The sequence below is a fragment of the Dysidea avara genome, chromosome 15, assembly GCF_963678975.1.
Source record: "Dysidea avara chromosome 15, odDysAvar1.4, whole genome shotgun sequence".
Classification (NCBI taxonomy): domain Eukaryota; kingdom Metazoa; phylum Porifera; class Demospongiae; order Dictyoceratida; family Dysideidae; genus Dysidea; species Dysidea avara.
In genome coordinates this window covers 1165409-1186558 of record NC_089286.1, presented here as the reverse complement: position 1 = coordinate 1186558, position 21150 = coordinate 1165409, and the positions used below count along the sequence as shown (strand labels likewise).

Genomic DNA, 21150 nt, shown 5'->3' with positions numbered 1-21150 from the left:
TGCTATATGGAAGTTTAGCCCCCTCTCAGCAAGGGCTTGAAAAACTGAATGACCACATAACCCAGTACTATTTTAAAAGCACTAATCATCACAGCATAGGTTCTCTTACACAAATAATGAAGAAGCTTAACCGCTTAGAGTATCTTGAAGATGACTCTATTACTGCAGTGAATGTAAGCAGCCAGGACACAACTCTCGTACCTGTACAAAAAAGTAACATTATAAATTATGACTAACACATTTACTAACATTTCCCTGAAAACCACATCAAGACAATTATTAAGTTTGCTTTTGTCCAGTTGGACATAGTGCTCTCATTTTGGTTATGTTGCAGGTGTATTACGATTCAAAGACAAAATCAACACAAACACAATGATCATATAGTAATGAGGGATAAAAACTAGTCCTCATACAATCAGCTGTGCAAATATTGCAACCTGTGACAAGTAGGCTTTCCAGCCACAACGATTATATTTGGCATTCAGTAGAGTTTAATGTGAACTCATGGATCCCTGTATTCACAGTCGCCCTAGGGAGATATCAATTAATTGCAGAGGAATTCGTTATCCAAGTATTGTAAACTCCCACACCTGGTCGCATGGCCAGTATCCTATGTGATTAAGTAGGGAAAAGTCCATTTGTCTTCATACTACACATCTAATTGGGTATTTCTTTGTGTCTATCAATCACAAGCATACACTTACGAACAAGCATTATAGAGGAGTTGACAAATCTATTCCATTGAAACTTGAATGACTCAGTAAATTTAATTCTTGGAGTCAACACCATAGTTTGGTGCATGGAGTAAGACATTCAATTCCTGTGGGTTCCTTGTTTCACCAACTGGTAGCTAGGAACTTGTTTCACCACCTGACAGAAACAGAATAAAATTACAGTCAAGAAGGAAATGTGTTAAAGTACACAATATGTTCAACCAAACCATACTATTGCCCAAGGGGTATGCAACTTGAAAAAATGCTGTATGAGAATTCAAATAATTTATTATTCTGCATGATTTCAGAGCAATAAATCTATAATACAGTGTACCTAGAATAGCTGGATCACTAGATTTTGTACCTAGAATAGCTGGATCACTAGATTTTAGTAACAGAAAAAACCGTGTAAGAGTTACGTATAAATATAAAAGACGGTAACCAATTGGTCCCTTTTGAACAAAAAATTCTGTGTAAGGATCTAAATCAACATGTGACAGCTATATGAGAGGCAGTTCTGGTGTCACAGTGCGATTGTCTGCCTAATTGAATTGGTGGGTTCAATAGTATAGTATTTTCCATGTTACCATGATAATGGCGATATAACATAAGTAGACAATGGTGTTGAACAGTCACGTTCAACATGATTGATTCAAACAGTCACGTTTGAATCAATTACTAGGGATGAGAAGCAGGCCTGAAAATGCAACGATTCACCGGGAATTTCACTGAAAGTTAGCTAACTCTTACTCCGCATCGTGAAGAAAAGTGCTGCAGCGATAGATCAGACTACTACATACAATCCCCAATAATCCCCTGGGCCCATTCGTACGTATAAACGGTAACGCCATACCTGAAGGATCCCGGTTTTTTTCTTGTGTCATCGATATTACGACATATTTTTCCTGCACTCAGTCACGCGCAGAGTCAACGCTGACAAATCAGACCCGTCAATAACAATGCCATTGATAAGTACATTTTTTAATGGACTGGCATCAGTACTCTGAGTCACACCGTACCCACATCCATGATCACACGATGCCTTGCTCAAGATATTCTATATTTTAGCACGGATGAAAGCATCGCCATCTACTTTAAAATTAAATTTCAAGTCGTATACTGTAATGACTAAGGTAATAATCATCTCTTACGGTTAACTATAGATAGCTCGAGAGTCAACTATTAGTTGAGGGTAGGGCTGGGACGAAGCTTGAAATTTATATTCGAACATCCGCTAATAGAATATTCGAAGCTTCGGTGTTGGTAGGTTTTCTTGTATTTATGTTTAAGTTTTATCTTTCTAATCCTATTTTGTAAGTTTGTAAGCATTTGGATAATGCATAGCAGCAGTTTTGAATGACACGATCGAGCGATTGCAAATGGGCTTGTCCGCTGTACTGCAATCATGCACAGTTAAATGCCAACTAATGACTTTAAGGACATTTTTCATGCATTATCTATCACTTTATAAGGCATTAAAGGCTTCTACCATGGTAGAAAGATAAATTTTCATTGGCTTAAAAATGGGCGTGGCAGGTGACATCGATCGCACAAGACGAACATTGATCGTGCAAGGTGAATAAGCTGCTGCAATAAAGAACAGAATGTTTATTCGTAATTCTTTTTGTAGGTTATGAGTGCATTACGAAGCTTCGAAGGATAGTTTTATAATTCGAAGTTTGCTTAACCTTCGAACCTACCGAACATTCGAAGCTTCGACCCAGCCCTAGTTGAGGGAGTCAACTAAGAGATGGAAACATCAACCGAGAGGCTCAATGGAGACACAAACATTACAAAGCATCTACAGCAACTGAAGATGCCCGAGCAAAGAAGGGCATTTGATATTAGAGCATAGTAAGAGAGAGCTGCGTATTTAATAGAGAGCTATCTACATCAGGTAATCCAGGGATCAGCCGGCAAAATATTTGTCAAGTAACTAGCTATATAGTAATGATATGGTATATAAGTCATGTTGTTTGTCATGATTAGGTAAAAATGTCTCTGTTTGAACCAAGGTCACATGAGTTGCCATCGCCTCGAACAAAAGTAAAATGCAGGACATATCCTCGAGGGGTTGAAGTTTTGATAGCTGCACCATTACTATCAGGAATGAAATGAGTTATTGGCCTTCGGCGGCTCAAATAAAATTCTGTGGCGTTGAGGAGGACAGGGCAGTAATCTCCAGCACAGTTGAGTCCACGTAAATGCCAATTTTTTCTCAAAATGTCATCAAGATCACTGTACTGATGGATTCTGTATCTAGTAATCTGTTTTGTCCCTTTGTGTACATGGCCCTCCTTCATCAAAAACATGCTTATCAAATGGCATTGTTATTTTAACTGATGGATCTGATTTCTGTGATGTTGATCTAATTTCCCATGCCAATTCTTGGTGTAGAGTTTCATTAAACGCACACGGAGATGATAATTGTACAAGGCCTGCAGGTTCCCTCCACTCATCATATTCTTGGCCATAACCAATGTAGTGTATCCTAACACGATCCCACTTGTCATATTGATTGGTTACTATAACCGGATACAAGGTGTCATCATCTTTCACTTTCTTGGTAGTAGCTTTCTTGGCTGATCGTATCCTGTAAATATTTTAGAGAAACTATTGTTTTAGACCACTTTATGTAGAGGGCTAAAGGCATATTTTAAATAACAGTTGGCAATATTTAGGGTACATATTTTTCTAATGCTAGATTGTAAGTTTTCAAACACAATGTAATGTATCAAAAGTGGCTAGTTTTTAGCATATACAATTATCCCAGCACAGCGAGCAAGGTGTTTTATCTTCATGCTACAAACCATTCCTTTTGAGTGCACCCATATAATTTACATCATGATTGAGGCTATTAACTATTTCTATACCAATAACCAAGAGGATAAATCCCCCATAGCACATACTCCAGCTCCATGCAGTAGTGATGTAATAGCCAATTTAATATTAATTTATACCCACAGTTAAGTAGTATAAGTATGGCTTCTGTATAGATGGGAAACCAGGTGTAGTATGAACAGAACAATGTGTATACAGTACAATATAAACAATTCAGTAGCTGATTGGCAACATGTCAACATGTGTTGATTCTTACTGGGGAATCCGTACATCTGATAATGTCTTGAAATCAATAGATACACCTCGCGTTCTTCTTACAATAAACTCAGCCATTTGTGCCAAGGCAACAAACAGTGCAATTTGAATTAGCACCTGGCATAATTCAAATCTGGGCTGAGCAGCTGTATAGTTCTGATTGGCTACAATGTTCTACACTATTGTGTGATTACTGTTTTGATGTAAATTATTGTTAGCTACTGACCAGTATCTTTATTCAAGTTATTCCAGGCAGCCTGGCTATGGTACACAATAGCCTGTTAGTTGTCATCTAGCTATAATGTGATTGTATAATACATACACAGAAGGGATTGATGAAACTGTTTGCGCAATAGTTAAACAATCACCGAGCAAATCAAAGGTGCAACAAATCGTAATGTGCGGCACAAGTCCTCAGACACATGTGACCACTAGCACCATGATAATTTCATTATACTAATGACATACACACTGACAAGTACATAGTCACCTGTAGTGCCTGGACATAAGACACGTTCAGGTGTGATGTAGTAACACTAATAAGTAGCTGACATGGCAAGATTATAGAGGGTACAGGTAAGATGGCAAAAGCCAGTATAAAGTTGATTTAACATAACAAAAGTTACTTGTGCAATATCATATTCATTACATTTTGGGAGTGGGTACTGATCAACTAGAAACATACATAATACCATGCACTTAATATGGTTACAACAATACTATGCACTTAATATGGTTACAACAATACCGTGCACTTAATATGGTTACAACAATACTATGCACATAATATGGTTACAACAATACCATGCACGTAATATGGTTACAACAATACCATGCACTTAATATGGTTACAACAATTACAATACCATGCATGTAATATGATTACTACAATACCATGCATGTAATATGATTACAATTAATATCCACACAACATTGCCATGGTAGGGGCTAAAACCCAGTAGAGTCATTCTCCTCCAACTTTTTAGTGACCAGGCATAGGTTTAATCCTGTGATAATAAGCATGTTGTAGTTATACCTTATGCTTCTGTACCCATATTTATTGAGAAGGATAATACTGTGGGGTGGTTATGTACGTGTTTTCAATTACTATAATCCTTTATTGGATGATAGTTTGTTGGATTACTATATTTCACATGCTTATTAGTTTTTCAGATACTGTACCTCATCTGTAGTATGCAGATCATCACCACTTGGAATGGCATTTCCAACTGTCATCTGCAGGGTATCTCACCACATTAAAGAAACCTCTTCAATCAACCAATGCAACGACGATCCATCTTGATAAAAGGTGTGCTGTGAGATCTCTAATGGGTGATAGTGGGAGTTGCCTACCAAGATCAACAACTTTGAAAGGGCCGTTCTGATAACCCGGACCAGACCGGACCGGTCCGGGTTATCAGAACGGCCTGCAAAATAGTGGTATGGTACCGCTCAAAGCCAACGTCGCACGCAACCCAGAGGTGCACGCGAGCGACTACGCTATGACTTTGAAGTACTTTCGTGCACAAGCTTACACAGCCCCAGCACAGACTCGCACGTCAATGGGAGCGGTTTTCTTAATAATTAATACACTTGCATGTTAGCTGCACAATCGCTACTCCATGCAAGCATGTTAGCGAAAACAGAGCCATTGCAACAATACCGGTTGTCTTGCGTATAGCACGAATAGTAGGTTTTACGTTTAGTATAGCATGAATATATAGTAGGTTTTGCGCCTTTGTCGACCGCCACCAATGCTTCAAGTTGTTTCAAGGACCATTCCTGGACTATACTGAAAAGCGAACAAGAACGTCACGTGTTGAGTCACTATCCGGGTGATCGAGTCCACTCGAGTGCTCTCAGCTAGCTAATTATAATTCTCCGTGGGGAAAACCCAGCCGGTGGTTCACAAAAGCACAGCTAATGTTATTAACTCACATTATAATAACGACAACTATTGAACATAAATTTATACTTAGGAAAATTAGGCTGCCAGTGCTCAAGAGAGCTGAAACAATTTTGTAGCTTGGTTTATTTTCACACGCGTTCACTTGCGACGTTTTGATTAAAAGCCGCAGTCTTTATGTTAAGCCACCATGCGGATCTTAATCAAGTTGTTTATATTATATAGGCTATATGTATAGACTTGACATGCAAATATAATTATTGTTGCGTATCATCAATATTACAGGTGTTGCTAGCCATGCCTGAGGACGCGAAGATAGCTTGACGGTCTACAAGTTGGCCAGACGACGGGTGAAGTCTCCAAAGAAGAACCTTCAATGTTGTACAATGTGATTTTAAGTGTTTACGTATAACCTATATTCTATATTAATCATAGAGCAGGATGTTTTTAATTAGCATAATGTTCTCACGTTGGCGTGGCCGAGGGCGTGGCTAGCCACTGGCCGGGGAATGTGATCCAATATCGCACTTCTTAGCCTTATAAGAGATTGAGAGAAACCATCAATATTTACGAATAGCAAGGTTGTGTTACAAAATATTATAGCTACCCATTGAGTGAGTCCTCGACGCTGTGACAGTAGAAAACGCACGTGACAATAAAGTAACTTGTGTACAACCTATATAAATGGCACAATTATAATAATTCAAGCGTAGTTTGCAAAATGCCTCGTATGGATGTAGCAACCAGGAAGAGAGTAATTGTACTGCATAGAGCTGGATATACCCTAGGAACCATTTGGAAACGACTGCAACAAGAAAGGATTAAAGTAACACTCAGAAGCTTGCAGCGGTTGCTGAAAAAATTTATGAAGTATCACATTATCACCGACTTGCCTTGACAACATAAGTCCCGTAAAATAACCGCAAATATGAGCAAGATGATTGATAGTATGCTACAGGACAATGATGAACTTACTGCTAGACAGATTCGTGAAAAGTTAGAAAAGAAGTTTCCATCTTTGCGAGTTTCTCTAGCTACAGTAAAGCGGTCTCGTAGAGAAAATGGTTGGGTATGTACTTGTCCCCATTATTGCCAGCTGATTCGAGAAGCTAATAAAGCAAAAAGAGTAGTGTGGTGTAAAAAGCAATTAGAAGACTGTGAGCAGTTTGAAGATGTTATCTTCAGTGACGAATGCACAGTTCAATTAGATCACCATGGTAGACTGTGCTTTAGAAAGCAAAACCAAAAGAGGATACTGAAACAACGACCAAAACACCCTGCAAAGGTTCACATTTGGGGTGGCATTTCGGTTAGAGGAGCAACCCAAATTGTTATCTTCACTGGGATTATGAACGCTGTGAGGTATGTACAGCTACATAGCTGTAGATAACAATTGCAGGTATTAGTTAACATAATATTATACTTGTGCAGGTATCGCAAGGTATTGGAATCATCACTGCTGTTATTTTTGAAAAAGTGCTATCAACGGGGTCATAGACTACAGCAAGATAACGACCCCAAGGACGCCAGCAAGTACATTGGAATGTTTTTTGCAGCTAAGAAGATTAATTGGTGGAAAACGCCTGCAGAATCTCCTGACATTAACCCCATCGAAAATGTATGGGGATCACTGAAACAGTTTTTAAGAAGCTCTTACAAGCCATTAAACCTTGAAGAGTTGAAGGAGGGCATTCAACAATTTTGGCAGACACGGACTCCAACTGTTTGTAAAAAGTACATTGGGCATTTGCATAAAGTGATACCAAGGATTATAGAAGTGGAGGGAAATCCAAGTGGATATTGATACAATTAAGTTCTGTAGAATACTTAACTACATAGCTATACTTTATATACATTTTTTTATGCATTGACTTCAGTAATAATTAAGCAGAAAGGAATTATTCATGAAAAGGAAACAGTAATCACTTATTAATTGGGATAACAGTAATCATCTAGATAGTTATTACTAACGTTTCTGAAGTATTCACTGTGGTGGTTGTTGTCTACTAGGTTTGTTTATCAGCCTCCTACAACTTTCATCGATAGAAACGACGCAGGCAGCCCACTCTTTTCTTTCATTTTCATACCCCTGGAGAGGAAAGAACTGGAATGTCAAAGATCGGATATATTGAATCATTTGAGGATTTAACTGTGATTTTCTACCCTTTCCAGACACATTGGATAAGCACCTCACCGAAACAGTGAATAATCTTCTGACTAAGTTGACAGAAAAGTTGCGCCTAGAGCAACTAGTATTGTAAATGGATGTGAGCTCCATGTTTGATAAAGCCGTAGTGGGCATTGGAACTGGTACCATACAGTTAGGGATAGGAGGGGTCCTCACAAAAGGCCTCACAGAATTTGGTGTGGGATCTGTAGCATTTGTCCCTTGATCTGGTATCAAACAGGCAGGGGTAGGAGGGTTCCTCACAAAAAATTGTGCAGAATTTGGTGTCACTGCAATGGGATCCATAGCATTTGTCCCTTGTACTGATACCATACAGGTAGGGGTAGGAGGGGTCCTCACTAAAGGCTTTACAGAATTTGGATTCACTGCAATGGGGTCCGTAGCATTTGTCCCTTGATCAAGTAGTACTCCAGCTGGTACCATACGATTAGGGGTAGGAGGGGTCCTCACAGAATTTGGTGTAATTACCACAGGCTCTGTAACATTCGTCCCTTGATCAATTGCAGGGTTGGCTTCAGCAATAGTTGACTCATGACTAGGTGGTATCATATTCTCTTCAGCATTTGGCGGTAGCTCCCCCTGATAAGGCTCTGTAGTGGTAGTAAGTGGACTAAGTGATGACTGGTGACTTGGTGGTATCATAATACACTCTGTTGGGGATGGAACTTGTACATTTGATGAATTGAATCCAACTGATATGGTATCGGTGGGATTGAACTTTTTCGTAAGAATAGACGCAAGAGTTTTTTGCGAATCCTCTACTGCTTTTCTCAGCTTCCCAACAGTTGAACTGAGCTCCACTAAAGATTTCTTCTATAAACAAGAAAAAGTTTTATGATTTTTTTAGAGACTTAGCTACTTAAACTGAACTACATTAGTGTGCCAATATTATAAGTTGTGTCATAATTTATGCTTTTAATTAATATTAGTGAATGGGTGAGTCTATACAAAGATTATTAATGCATGTAGAGAATCAAATATATGCAATAAGAAGGTAGCCATGACTGTGCTTTACATACAAAAAAAATTGTTAGCTTCTGCTTTTTTCTGTATTTGTTCTAAGCACTGATGTTGTTCAGGATGACATCAGTGAAATTTATTGTAGCTATATGCATACTTTTGATTCCCCACAAGCATTAGCACAAGTATGTATTTCTTACCTGTTCAGTGCTTTCAATTTTTAATTCCTTCTTTAGCTCATGAATGTCTAATTCCTGCTGGAAAAAATTAAAATTAACAACGGTAACTAAAGTAACTAAACGGAAGCATTTTAGAACTACTCAAATTTTCCACAGTTATAGTTAGAACGAGCCGACAAGGTTTCTACGTGAATTTAATGACCTGATTTGTGGGTAGTTGAGCCCACATCATCAGAGGGGCACTAAATCATAGAAACTGAAGTCGGCCCATTTTAAGTAGTTTAGAAAGTTTCTCTGAGCGTAGCAGGCAAAGAAAGATTGAGAGAAAGTGGCACTGAGGGTACTCGAATCGAGATTTTTTCGAGGTGTCAACACCATACCATAGTAGCTACTATGCCTAGAAGAACGGCACCAATGATGATTGTCTAGTGTAGAAAGTAAGCTATAACAAGTGGCAAAATGGCTGTTAGCATTGTGAGATATTTGTTAAGTTTGTTAATCGGCAGCGCCACACTAACATCGCATTGTGCCCAGTTATACTGAAGTGGTGTGTTGGCTAGCCAGTATTGTAAGCCTTTAGAAACTTCTGATTGAGTGAAGTGAGTACAGGAGAGTAAAAGAAAGTAGAAAACTCTGCGGCTGTTGTTGTCAGAGTCGAGTTGCTGATAGTAAGTGTCAGCCACGCCACCATGTGGCAATAGAACGATCAGCCCAAATATTGTGTGTCTTGTCCATAAAGTAAGCTAAAAGTAAAGGTACTGTGTATTTGGCTTTTGCCGACTTTTGTTTGATGAATGTAGTAAACAACCACTGGCGAGACCACAGGTTACTAAGTGGTTAGTAACCCCATCGCAGGTTTCTATTGGATTTAGGATTTAGTAACCTTATTAAGCCTCTAGAGAAATTATACGTAATTTTCTAAGGGAGAATAAGTTATAGATCCATGATGTTTAGCGTATGACTGGTTATGCAAGTCTTGTACCTATCATACTGAGTAATAAAGTTAGCTCAAACTATTATATTATTAGCCAAGTATTCAAGTGAGTTTCAAATATACTGATAATCCTAATGCTAATAGAGCTAAGTTTGTGATAGATATAATAGTAAAGTACCTCAGGTTGCACAGCTATCACAGATTTTCAAGATCCATGCTATAAAATGCCACGTTTCGTGTGACTTACTGCCAACTAAAATGGTTACAAGACAGTAGTCAGCATCCATAACTTCACATGTTATGCTGCTGTGCAACATAAGGAACCAAGAACTGCACAACTTGAAAAGGCTATACATGGTATACATTTTGAAGTACACACCTGTCTACCACCAGTGTAGTGGTGCACGGAACGGTCACGCTCACGATCACTCAAACCCATAGCCACCGGTACCACAATTTCCTATGTAAAATTACAATAATTAAATGACCAAGTTTTCCAATGCTAGTACACAGTACATACTTTGTTCATTGCTCCAAAAGAATCTCTCATATGCTGTAAATAAATTAAAACAAATTTAATGTAAGAATTTACATAGACCATCTCAAGCAAACAACAACATAGGTTGCAGATTTCTTTTATCATCTGATCTGTACATTGACTATGCTGAAAATACACTACTGGGTCAACAGTACCATACAAATTAGCATATTAACTTTTTCTCAGAGCACTAGTTATTCATTTATTCCTTTTTAAGTGTTGAAAATGTATCGGTACACCTAAGATGGCATTTGCTGGGGGCAATAATTTAATTTAGTACATGAACTTGAGCAATTTTCTTGTTTGACACACTGCCCTGGTAGTCAGATAATTCAACATCAACAGTTTCCTACAACAATCATTCATCATCACTAGACAAAGCAGTGGTGACAGTTTTTTTTGACTATACAGTATTGTACATCATTGTGAATCCATCCAATAATTGATGGTACACAAGAAACAAAACACTAGGCACAAAATCTGACTGAAACACAGTGTCAGCCTATACAATCAACCAACTCTGCGAAGCCCAAAACTACACAATTACACAATGTAAGTATGGTTGTTACAAACCCACTGCTAGATAACAGCTAAGAAAACTGTGCTTTTAAAGAAAAGTACCCACTTCAATATCATCTTCACTGTATTCATCATCAACATTTTTGTGCTGATCTATGATCTAGAGGATACATTAATTAACAATTGTACATATATTTATTTAAAGCACTTACAATGTCATTCCAAGTATCCAAATCATCTGATGTCATCTATAAAATACAAAAATACAGTACTTTTTAGCACGGTAATGTATTTACACATACTTCAATTTCATTCATGGGAATTTCTTGTATGGGAGCTTCACCAACCTTTAAAATAAAATCATCATCATCCAACTATATAAGATATATTTTAGTAATGAATATGTGTCAGATCTTGGTACTATGTATACTCACTTGCTTTGCTTTCTTTGATCGCTGCTTTTGTTTGCCTTTCTTTGTAGTTTCCTAGAAAACAAGCATCAAACTTGGTCACATAATAAGAAATGAATACATTTTTGGTCTTCTGTGATTGTTGCTTGCCCATTCTCCCAGCCTCCTGAAAGATTTTATATATCATGCACAATAAACATAAAACACCTGCACATACATTGTCATGTTTCATGCTTTTATCTTCATTGTTGTTTACCTAAAGGGAACAATAACAAATTATTGAAGCACCTATATATATGTTAAACTTGCACATGAAGCACATTCATACTTGTATCAGTTTTCTTTTTCTTCTTTTTGTTTTCTTTCTTCCTATTTCTTCACTCATACTTTGAGCTTCATTAGTCTATGATTGATCTACTATAATGAAATTTTCAAATGGACATATACCTACTTCAATCAATTTCCTTCCTATAACAGCTTTCTCGTTTGTGACGTTTTGTTTAACTCCTCTGTTCTCCTTTTCTTCATCGTTCAGCAATTCGTCTTCTTTTTTATTGCAACAATCTTTTGATCCTACAACAGAGAATATAACACAACAATAATATGAACTGCATGGCTTGGTCTCTTGTTCATTTCTTTTATAGCATATGGGCAAATTGTGGTAGGAACTTGTAAGACAATTTAATAATACACACAATTAATTATCCAATACACACTATCAATTATCCAAGCTCTATTTTGGCTATATATCAATGGTGCATGAATTTGTGAGAGTTACATAAATCTTAGCTTTGCATTTCACAGACATATACATTTATTACGTGCTCACAGTGTTTCTGTTAGAATGCATGACATGATACATAGGTACAGAAAAATAGAATTGATCAGTCACTATAGGAAACCACATTTTCCAGGTTAGGTTATCCCATTTGCATCCATGAAGCTGCAAATTGTGAATATAGATGTTGCTTATGCGGTATAATAACAACCCCTTAGTGGACCAGTGGTCCACTACACAAATCCATTCATAAATGAATTAAAGACCTTCCGACACCCGTGATGGAAGTATATTTACCTGCCATAACAAAAGTAGCTGGGTACAAAACTCAATCGTCCCACAGCACAATACAACTATCTCCTTCAGATAGCTTTTTAATATCTGATTGTATCCGAAAATCTTCTACAACAGACGTACACCCCTCCTCCTCATCAAATTGAACAACAGCATGATCACATGCATCTACAGTAAAACAATTGATCAATATGTACAAAATATTGCCAACAAACAGGTTCTCACAGGTGCATGTTTATGTGTGTAAATATATATCTAATCAAAAACAGCCAAGCTGTAAAAAAAGGTGCGGCCCCCATAAAGGCCATGGTGAAAAAAGATGTGAAATCCAAGGTGGCGGCCAAGAAATGGCTGTGATGGTAGGTTAATGGTTACATTTTAATAACAACAATTCAGGTGAATTTGGTGCCAAGACCAAGCGGCACAAAATTCACCTGAATTGCCGTTATTAAAATGTAACCATTAACCTACCATCACAGCCATTTCTTGGCCGCCACCTTGGATTTCACATCTTTTTTCACCATGGCCTTTTTGGGGGCCGCACCTTTTTTTACAGCTTGGCTGTTTTTGATTAGATATCACTTCTTTTTGTATTTGTATACTGCAAAGCCAGCCTATGGCTGGCTTTGGGGCTTTTTTAACCCATGTGTTTTTTTCTTTACCACAGGAAGAAGAAAAGAACTTAAAGAAGAATTTTAGTACTTCAATTATTTTTGATTTTATTAGTAATTATACAAATTATATACATATATTTATTACATGCTCATTATTCCCCACAGGATTTTTTTTGCAGCTGATCTCTCTACTGGGTGACTTGAAATGTAGCTGAACTATATACAGGATGGTTTCTTTGTAGCTGAACTCTCTGTAACAGGTGATTTGTTTGCAGCTAAACTCTCTACATGGTGGTGTCTTTATAGCCGAACTCTCTACATGATGGTTTCTTTGTAGCTGAACTCTCTATAAGCTGACTTCGTCTAGCTGAACTCTTAACAGGGTGATTTTTTTGTAGCTGAACTCTCTGCAGGGTGATTTGTTTGCAGCTGAACTCTCTACATGATGGTTTCTTTGTAGCTGAACTCTCTACAAGGTGACTTCGTCCAGTTGATCTCTCTACGGGGTGATTTGTTTCTAGCTGAACTCTCTTCATTTGAATTGTTTGCAGCTAAACTCTCTACATGGTGGTTTCTTTGTAGCTGAACTCTCTACAAGGTAACTTCTTCTCTACAGGGTGATTTGTTGTAGTTGAATTCTCTACTAGGTGGTTTGTATGAGGCTGAACTCTCTACATGGCGGTTTCTTTGTAGCTGAACTCTCTACAGAGTGATTTGTTTGCAGCTGAACTCTCTACATGATGGTTTCTTTGTAACTGAACACTCTACAAGGTGACTTCTTCTAGCATGATTTTTCTACAGGATGAATTGTTGTAGCTGAACTATCTACAAGGTAATTTCTTCTAGCTGATCTCTATACAGGGTGATTTGTTTGTAGTTGAATTCTGTACAGGTGGTTTCTTTGTAGCTGAACTCTGTACATGATGGTTTCTTTGTAGCTAAACTCTTTACAAGGTGACTTCTTCTAGCTGAACTCTCTATGGGGTAATTTCTTTGTAGCTGAACTCTCTATATGATGGTTTCTTTGTAAATGAACTCTCTACAAGGTGAATTCTTCTACCTGATCTCTCTACAGGGTGATTTGTTTGTAACTGAACTCTGTACAAGTGCGTTTTTGTGGGTGATCTCACTGCAGGTTGATTTGTTTGTAGCTGAACTCACTAAAGGGTGATTTTGCTTGTAGCTGAACTCCTTGCATTGTATCTAGTTTCTAGCTGATCTCTCTACAGGGTGATTTGTTTGTAGCTGATCTCTCTACAAGTTGATTTGTGTGTAGCTGATCTCTCTGCAGGTTGATTAATTTGCAGCCGACCTCTCTACAAGGTAATTTGTTTGTAGCTGAACTGTCTATAAAGTGATTTATTTGTAGCTGATCTCTCTGCAGGTTGATTTGTTTTAGCTGAACTCTCTACAGGGTGATTTACTTGTAGCTGAACTCCTTACATTGTGTCTAGTTTCCAGCTGATCTCTCTACAGGTGGATTTGTTTGTAACTGATCTCTCTACAAGTTGATTTGTTTGTAGCCGATCTCTCTACAGGGTAATTTGTTTGTAGCTGAACTCTGTACAAGGTACTTTTTTGTAGGTGATCTCACTGCAGGTTGATTTGTTTGTAGCTGAACTCACTAAAGGGTGATTTGCTTGTAGCTGAACTCCTTACATTGTGTCGAGTTTCTAGCTGATCTCTCTACAGAGTGATTTGTTTGTAGCTGAACTCTCTATAAGGTGATTTATTTGTAGTTGAACTCCTTACATTGTGTGTAGTTTCTAGCTGATCTCTCTACAGGGTGATTTGTTTGTAATTGATCTCTCTACAAGTTGATTTGTGTGTAGCTGATCTCTCTGTAGGTTGATTTGTTTGTAGCCGATCTCTCTATACGGTAATTTGTTTGTAGCTGAACTCTATATAAGGTGATTTGTTTGTAGTTGATCTCTCTGCAGGTTGATTTGTTTTAGCTGAACTCTCTACAGGCTGATTTGTTTGTAGCCGATCTCTCTACAGGGTAATTTGTTTGTAGCTTAACTCTCTACAAGTTGATTTGTGTGTAGCTGATCTCTCTGCAGGTTGATTTGTTTGTAGCCGATCTCTCTACAGGGCGATTTGTTTGTAGCTGATCTCTCTACAGGGTGATTTTTTTTGTAGCTGACCTCTCTTCAGGGTGATTTGTTTCTAGCTGATCTCTCTACAGGGTGATTTTTTGTAGCTGACCTCTCTTCAGGGTGATTTGTTTCTAGCTGATTGCTCTACAGGTTGATTTGTTTGTAGATGAACTCTCTACAGGGTAATTTGCTTGTAGCTGAACTCCTTACTTTGTGTCTAGTTTGTAGCTGATCTCTCTACAGGGTGATTTGTTTGTAGCTGAACTCCTTACATTGTGTGTAGTTTCTAGCTGATCTCTCTACAGGGTGATTTGTTTGTAGCTGATCTCTCTACAAGTTGATTTGTGTGTATATAGCTGATCTCTCTGCAGGTTGATTTGTTTGTAGCCGATCTCTCTACAGGTAATCTGTTTGTAGCTGAACTCTCTATAAGGTGATTTGTTTGTAGCTGATCTCTCTGCAGGTTGATTTGTTTTAGCTGAACTCTCTACAGGGTGATTGCTTGTAGCTGAACTCCTTACATTGTGTCTAGTTTCTAGCTGATGTCTCTACAGGGTGATTTTTTGTAGCTGAACTCTCTTCAGGGTGGTTTGTTTCTAGCTGATCTCTCTACAGGTAGATTTGTGTTGATTTGTTCATTGCTGATCGCTCTAAAGGTAATTGATTTGTTGCAGCTGAACACCCTGCAAAGTGTTTTGTTTGTAGCTGATCACTCTAAAGGGTAATTTGTTTGTAGCTGAACTCTCTCCACAGTGACTTGTGTGTAGCAGAATTCTGTGTAACTGAATTCTCTAGAGAGTGACTTAATTGTAGCTGAATTCTCTACACAGTGCATAACTTGTTTATAGCTGAACTTTCTTCAGTGTGACTTGTAATGTTCTGAATCTCTATAGTGATATATTTGCTTAACTCTCCACATGGTGACTGTCTTCTTGCTGAACTGTCTATAAGATTAACTGTTTGCAGCTGAACTCCCTACAGAATAACTTGTGATGTAATAAAATTCTATAATGGAGTAAATAAATTAGCCGAATGCTCTATTAGGGTGACTGTTCTATTAGAGTATTTCGATCTCGCATTTGCTACACGGAGTTGGCTTTCGAATCATAACTCAGTGGTTTGTAATCCGATTCTTCTGTACTACTGCAAGGACTTTCTATGAAGATTATTCCAGCTATTCACCGATTTTCAGCTCATTGCTTTAAGCGGTTTGTCTAGTAGGCGTGAAAACTAATACTTTTTTATTCATAAAAATCGATCGCGTAATTGTGACACAGGTTGGGTTTTGTGTCATATCTCCGTGGTCTTTATCTCGATTCCTTTCAAACCACCAAAAGGCACTCCTACGATGGTTACTCCATCTACATAGCAATTTTCAACTCATTCCATGAAGCGGTTTACCCTGTAGGCGTGACAACAAATCGATCTTGTTTTACGCGAATAATCGGTCATAACTCCTGAACCATTCATCTGATTTGTACCAAAGTTGATGCTAGGATTCGCCTTTGTACTCCCTTTCTGTGTGCCAAATTTCAAGGCGATCGGAGTACGCGTTTGCGTGTTATAGCAATTTTTGCAAGTGTGCGAAAAGACGAAGAAGAAGAAGAAAAAAAAACGAAATTTTGGCAGCTCGTATCTCGGAAATGGCTGGAGCGATTTCCTTCAAATTTGGAATGTAGACTCCCTTGGCTGGCGGGCAACTGTGTAGCAAATTTGGTTCCAATCAGATAAGTGATCACTGAGATACAAAGGTGTGAAAATGACGTTTTCGTTCTTCCTGTCAATATACTCACGGTGTGGCGCGCCGGTTTCTTGGGCCGCACGACACACTACCGTGTGTCTTGATCTCATGCAAGTTCTGATACTGCTATGGATTATTGACCTATTGCTGAGTGATCAAGCAAGTAGACACTAGACCAGAACATAAATTTCACAAATCACTGCAGATAATCATTGATATGTGGTAGCTTTGAGTTGACCAGTGAATTTTCAAGGTTTAGGATGCCACCAGATAGTACTCCCACAACATTATTTACAGCCAGTTTATACACCATAAACCACTAATTGCCCATAATTTGTGGTACATGTTTATCTAATTTCAAATGACCATGGTGGAAATTTAATGTTAAAGTGCAAAAAGACATCATGGATTATACAACGCTGGTTGTATGTAATAGTAAATCCAGCTACTACATGTACCTACATGTTCAGTGTAGGTGCTGTGTTCAATAAAAGATACAATTTATTACTGTAACAGTCCACACACAAATACCATGTAACTTACATACCACTCACCATATCAACCAGAAGGCATACAATTGACCACAAATTACAACCACCTAGTGGTTTTCTGTATAAGGTAGTATTGACTAGAGAAGTAGTTCTTTGGCTTTGGTACCAAGTACATGTACTGTTCTAAGCTTCTGTACGATATATATGAAGTTTCAGTGCTTGGTGTTTCCTAAGAAGTTAGTCAATTTTGGCAATTTGTCAGGCAGCCATGGTACAGTGAAGATATGGACACAATGCAGTTCAGCAAACTCATTACAGAGATGTGCTAATACAGCATGACCAGTAGCAAAGTACTGTATAGAATTATAAGAAATGTCTATGACTTGTGTAGGCCTCTAAAAGCACACTTTGAATTTTACAGAGTATAAAATTATTTTTGAAATATATTGCATTCAGTCATGGGTTAAGTTAATTTCATTAGTCAGGAAAGTTTAATTAGGTGGGTTCAAACTAAACAAACACAGATGTTCCTCCTTAAACCAGAAGCCTGTAAACACAAAATGCTAATCCCTGTCAAACTTACCACTAATTGATATAGCAATTTGTGGTGCATAATCCAGGCGTCAACAGAATTATACTCTGAGCCAACTTTAAATATGCTATAAAGCACAAACAAAAGAGCTGGGTGGACCTGACTGAAGTTATCTTTAGGTCTAATGTTTTTGTTTGATAACTAGCATTGTATTCGTTGTGTCATTGAGCCAAAAATAATGAAGACATGCCATCCTATAATGTCAGCGTACTACATAATAAAACATGAAAGTCTTTATGTACAGTATGAAACCACTCATGAAATTAGATAAAACTGACACTACAGAATGCAATGTTACTGTATAACCAAGAAACAGGTTTAACAAGTAGAATGCTTGTGTAGCTTCCCAAACAATACCAGAGACAGGTTGGCGGAGGATATGTCTAGTACTAATGAATGAATGGGTGAGTAACACATGAATTTCGTTAACTTATGAAATCACTGTGACCAAGAAGAGGCTCCACTGAAAAGCTTTTGTGCCTACACCTTCCTCCACTGTAAAAACACTGTGCTTTCAAAAGCCCAGTACGTACCAAACAGCACTGGTACTAGTGTGCAGAAAGCTTATTAAATTAGAAAATAAACTACCATAAGGATATGGATGCAAGAGGTCTTGGAGCTCAAACTATTCCTGAACATAATATCATGCATGTGCTACAAAACAAAAACAATTATAGGCCAATTGCAAAGTTATGCAACTCTGTTGTGCCTTGTGTGATGCTATGAGATTCTACCACTATAATGTGGGTGGTAAGTACAGTGAATTGAAAAAGAATATAGTAAATGCTTGTCCAAGACATATTTTTGCCATGCTATGTCATAAGAAACCATGAAAGTCTTTATGTACAGTATGAAGCCACTCATAAAATTTAACAAAAAATTATGTGATCGGCTTCCTAAACAATACCAGAGACAGGTTGGCAGAGGTTATGTCTATAGTACTAAGTAATGAATAGGTGAGTGGAATTTGTAAACACATGAATTTCAATAGTCTGATGTACTTATTTGGATGTAAAAAAATATTATTGGACTTTTAAAATTTTAGTTTTGTAATGCTTGCACTTTTGTCTGTGCAAATGTTGACATATTATTGGACTTTTAAAATTTTAGTTTTGTAATGCTTGCACTTTTGTCTGTGCAAATGTTGACATGATTTGCTGTGAAAAATGTAATCTGTGGTATCACTGGTAAGGATAATATGAATTTATTTGTAATATCATATACATTCAAATTACATTAGGAATTGTGTTGGGATTACCACTGCACCTGATGATGAATGGTATTGCAGTACCTGCTCAAATGGCAGTACAACATAGGGGTCACTACTGTGTACTAAAATTGTACATTACACTTTGTATAATTATTCCCTTTCAATTAGCTGATCGCACCCAATATCAGATGTGTACATACAGTGGCTGTTGTGCATAATTTTGTAAAAAAATTCACAATTTAATACCAGTTCCCCTGTTAAACAAATGAATGTTGTAATGTTCATTGTATCACTCTAGCTGTACACTGAAAATAATCCAAGGTTTTATAATCGAGACTAGTTAATTTTGCTAATTTAGTGTGCAAACCAAAGACTCCTATGTACCGTCATATTGCTTTGTATGTGTAAAAGCCAAGGCAATCAATGACCTGAAATATGCACTACAATTATGATTCAGTGAAGGGAATGATTAAAGGGATTTCAGGGGAGTGTGGAAGCATATTTACCTAGTTGAAACATAATTGTGGCAAGATCAAATCTGGAAGCAATTTGAGATAAGTGACTGAGACCTGAAACTAGGAAATAGCAAACAAATTTACAGTGATATACAAGCCAATTCTTTAGGTCAAACTACTGTTTTATAAGATTTTAAGGCAATGATTTTATATCAGTAGTGGACTGGGAAAATTAATGACCATAACTATAACTTGCAATTTATTGGACCACAAGTGGAAAGTTTTGAAAATGGCAATCTCAAGACTGGATCTTGAGGTACTTTTAGTAAAATCCCTGTAGCTAAAAATACACAGCACATGTATGTAATTTTTGACTTTAACACAGCTTGTTATTTTAGTCTGACTTTTACAACTAGCCAAATCACTATTTACAACTAACCAAAAGTCATTTACAACTAGCCTTTTAGCCACAACTAACCTCTTTTTTAGCCTCTGAAATAGCTTGAATAGTGCCATGCTTTCTCAGTAACAGTTTCTTTAGCAATAGTCTTTCAGCCTTTTACAATTTTCTCCCCACAAGCTATGAGTCCATGATTGACTGACTACTGTTACGAAATAATTTAACTTTTAAAAACTGCCGAATGTATACCATAATTATGACAGTTCTTGCATTTAGAATGAACTGTGTACATGTCTACTACTACAATGCCTTAAAGCATGGCACAGCTTAGTAAGCATTTATGAGCTCATTTCAGTGTGTAACCTGCAAGTGAACCTGTAAATTAAATACCTCAATATATCAATATTTTCATGCTTCCACCATATTTAGCCATTTCCACAACAGCCAGCCTATATATGACTACCTTTAGGGCTTAGACACTTAGTTTGCTTCTTCTTTGTGAGGTTGATCACAAGTTAACATACATAAGGGGAAATTTTCAATTATACTTGATTGCTTTATCAGATTTAGAGAAAAAATAATTTAAAATATTCAGTAGACTTATTAGGCCATTATTAATTTTTGTGATATTCTGTTTGTTTTTTTTTCATCAGAAAATCAGCATGCGGGTCAATACACAGTTAAAACAAGGGTGTTCCTGTACACCCTTCGAAAGGTGTACTGTAACACCCACACCATTTGGGGTGTAAATGAACACCCCTAAGGTGTTACATTGCACCCTTGTTGTCTAAGGGTGCATTTAAACACCCTCAGGTGTATCTTAAACACCAAAGAGGGTGTAAAGTTATTTTTTCTTAGCATCACACAACATGCCATAATATGTTCATTACTAGATTGATTATTTGTCATAGAAGAGCAGATCAAACAAATTATATCACCCAATATTACTGCACTGAGGAATTCTTCAGTCCACTAAAATAATTTAGAAATCTAAAATAATTACAAGCTAGGGTGTGCATAAGGCAAAAGGTAA

At 37.4% G+C, this 21150-nt stretch overlaps 1 protein-coding gene across 2 annotated transcripts in view; it reads right to left on the bottom strand.

Annotated features, from left to right (window-relative positions):
* Window positions 1-7578: 7578 nt before the first annotated feature.
* The window catches only part of LOC136245645 (uncharacterized), an 85705-nt gene continuing 72133 nt past the window's right edge, over window positions 7579-21150 (bottom strand). Inside the window, exons 2-12 of one of the 2 annotated variants that reach the window (XM_066037142.1) lie at window positions 11895-12016; window positions 11772-11846; window positions 11565-11699; window positions 11468-11518; window positions 11336-11407; window positions 11246-11281; window positions 11140-11193; window positions 10497-10529; window positions 10356-10436; window positions 9064-9120; window positions 7579-8716 (exon numbers count right to left, since the gene is read on the bottom strand). In XM_066037142.1, coding sequence (XP_065893214.1) covers window positions 7700-8716; window positions 9064-9120; window positions 10356-10436; window positions 10497-10529; window positions 11140-11193; window positions 11246-11281; window positions 11336-11407; window positions 11468-11518; window positions 11565-11699; window positions 11772-11846; window positions 11895-12016 — 1733 coding nt within the window. In that variant the 3' untranslated portion in view covers window positions 7579-7699. The remainder of the gene's footprint in view (window positions 8717-9063; window positions 9121-10355; window positions 10437-10496; window positions 10530-11139; window positions 11194-11245; window positions 11282-11335; window positions 11408-11467; window positions 11519-11564; window positions 11700-11771; window positions 11847-11894; window positions 12017-21150) is intronic. The other variant, XM_066037143.1, reaches the window with a different exon arrangement.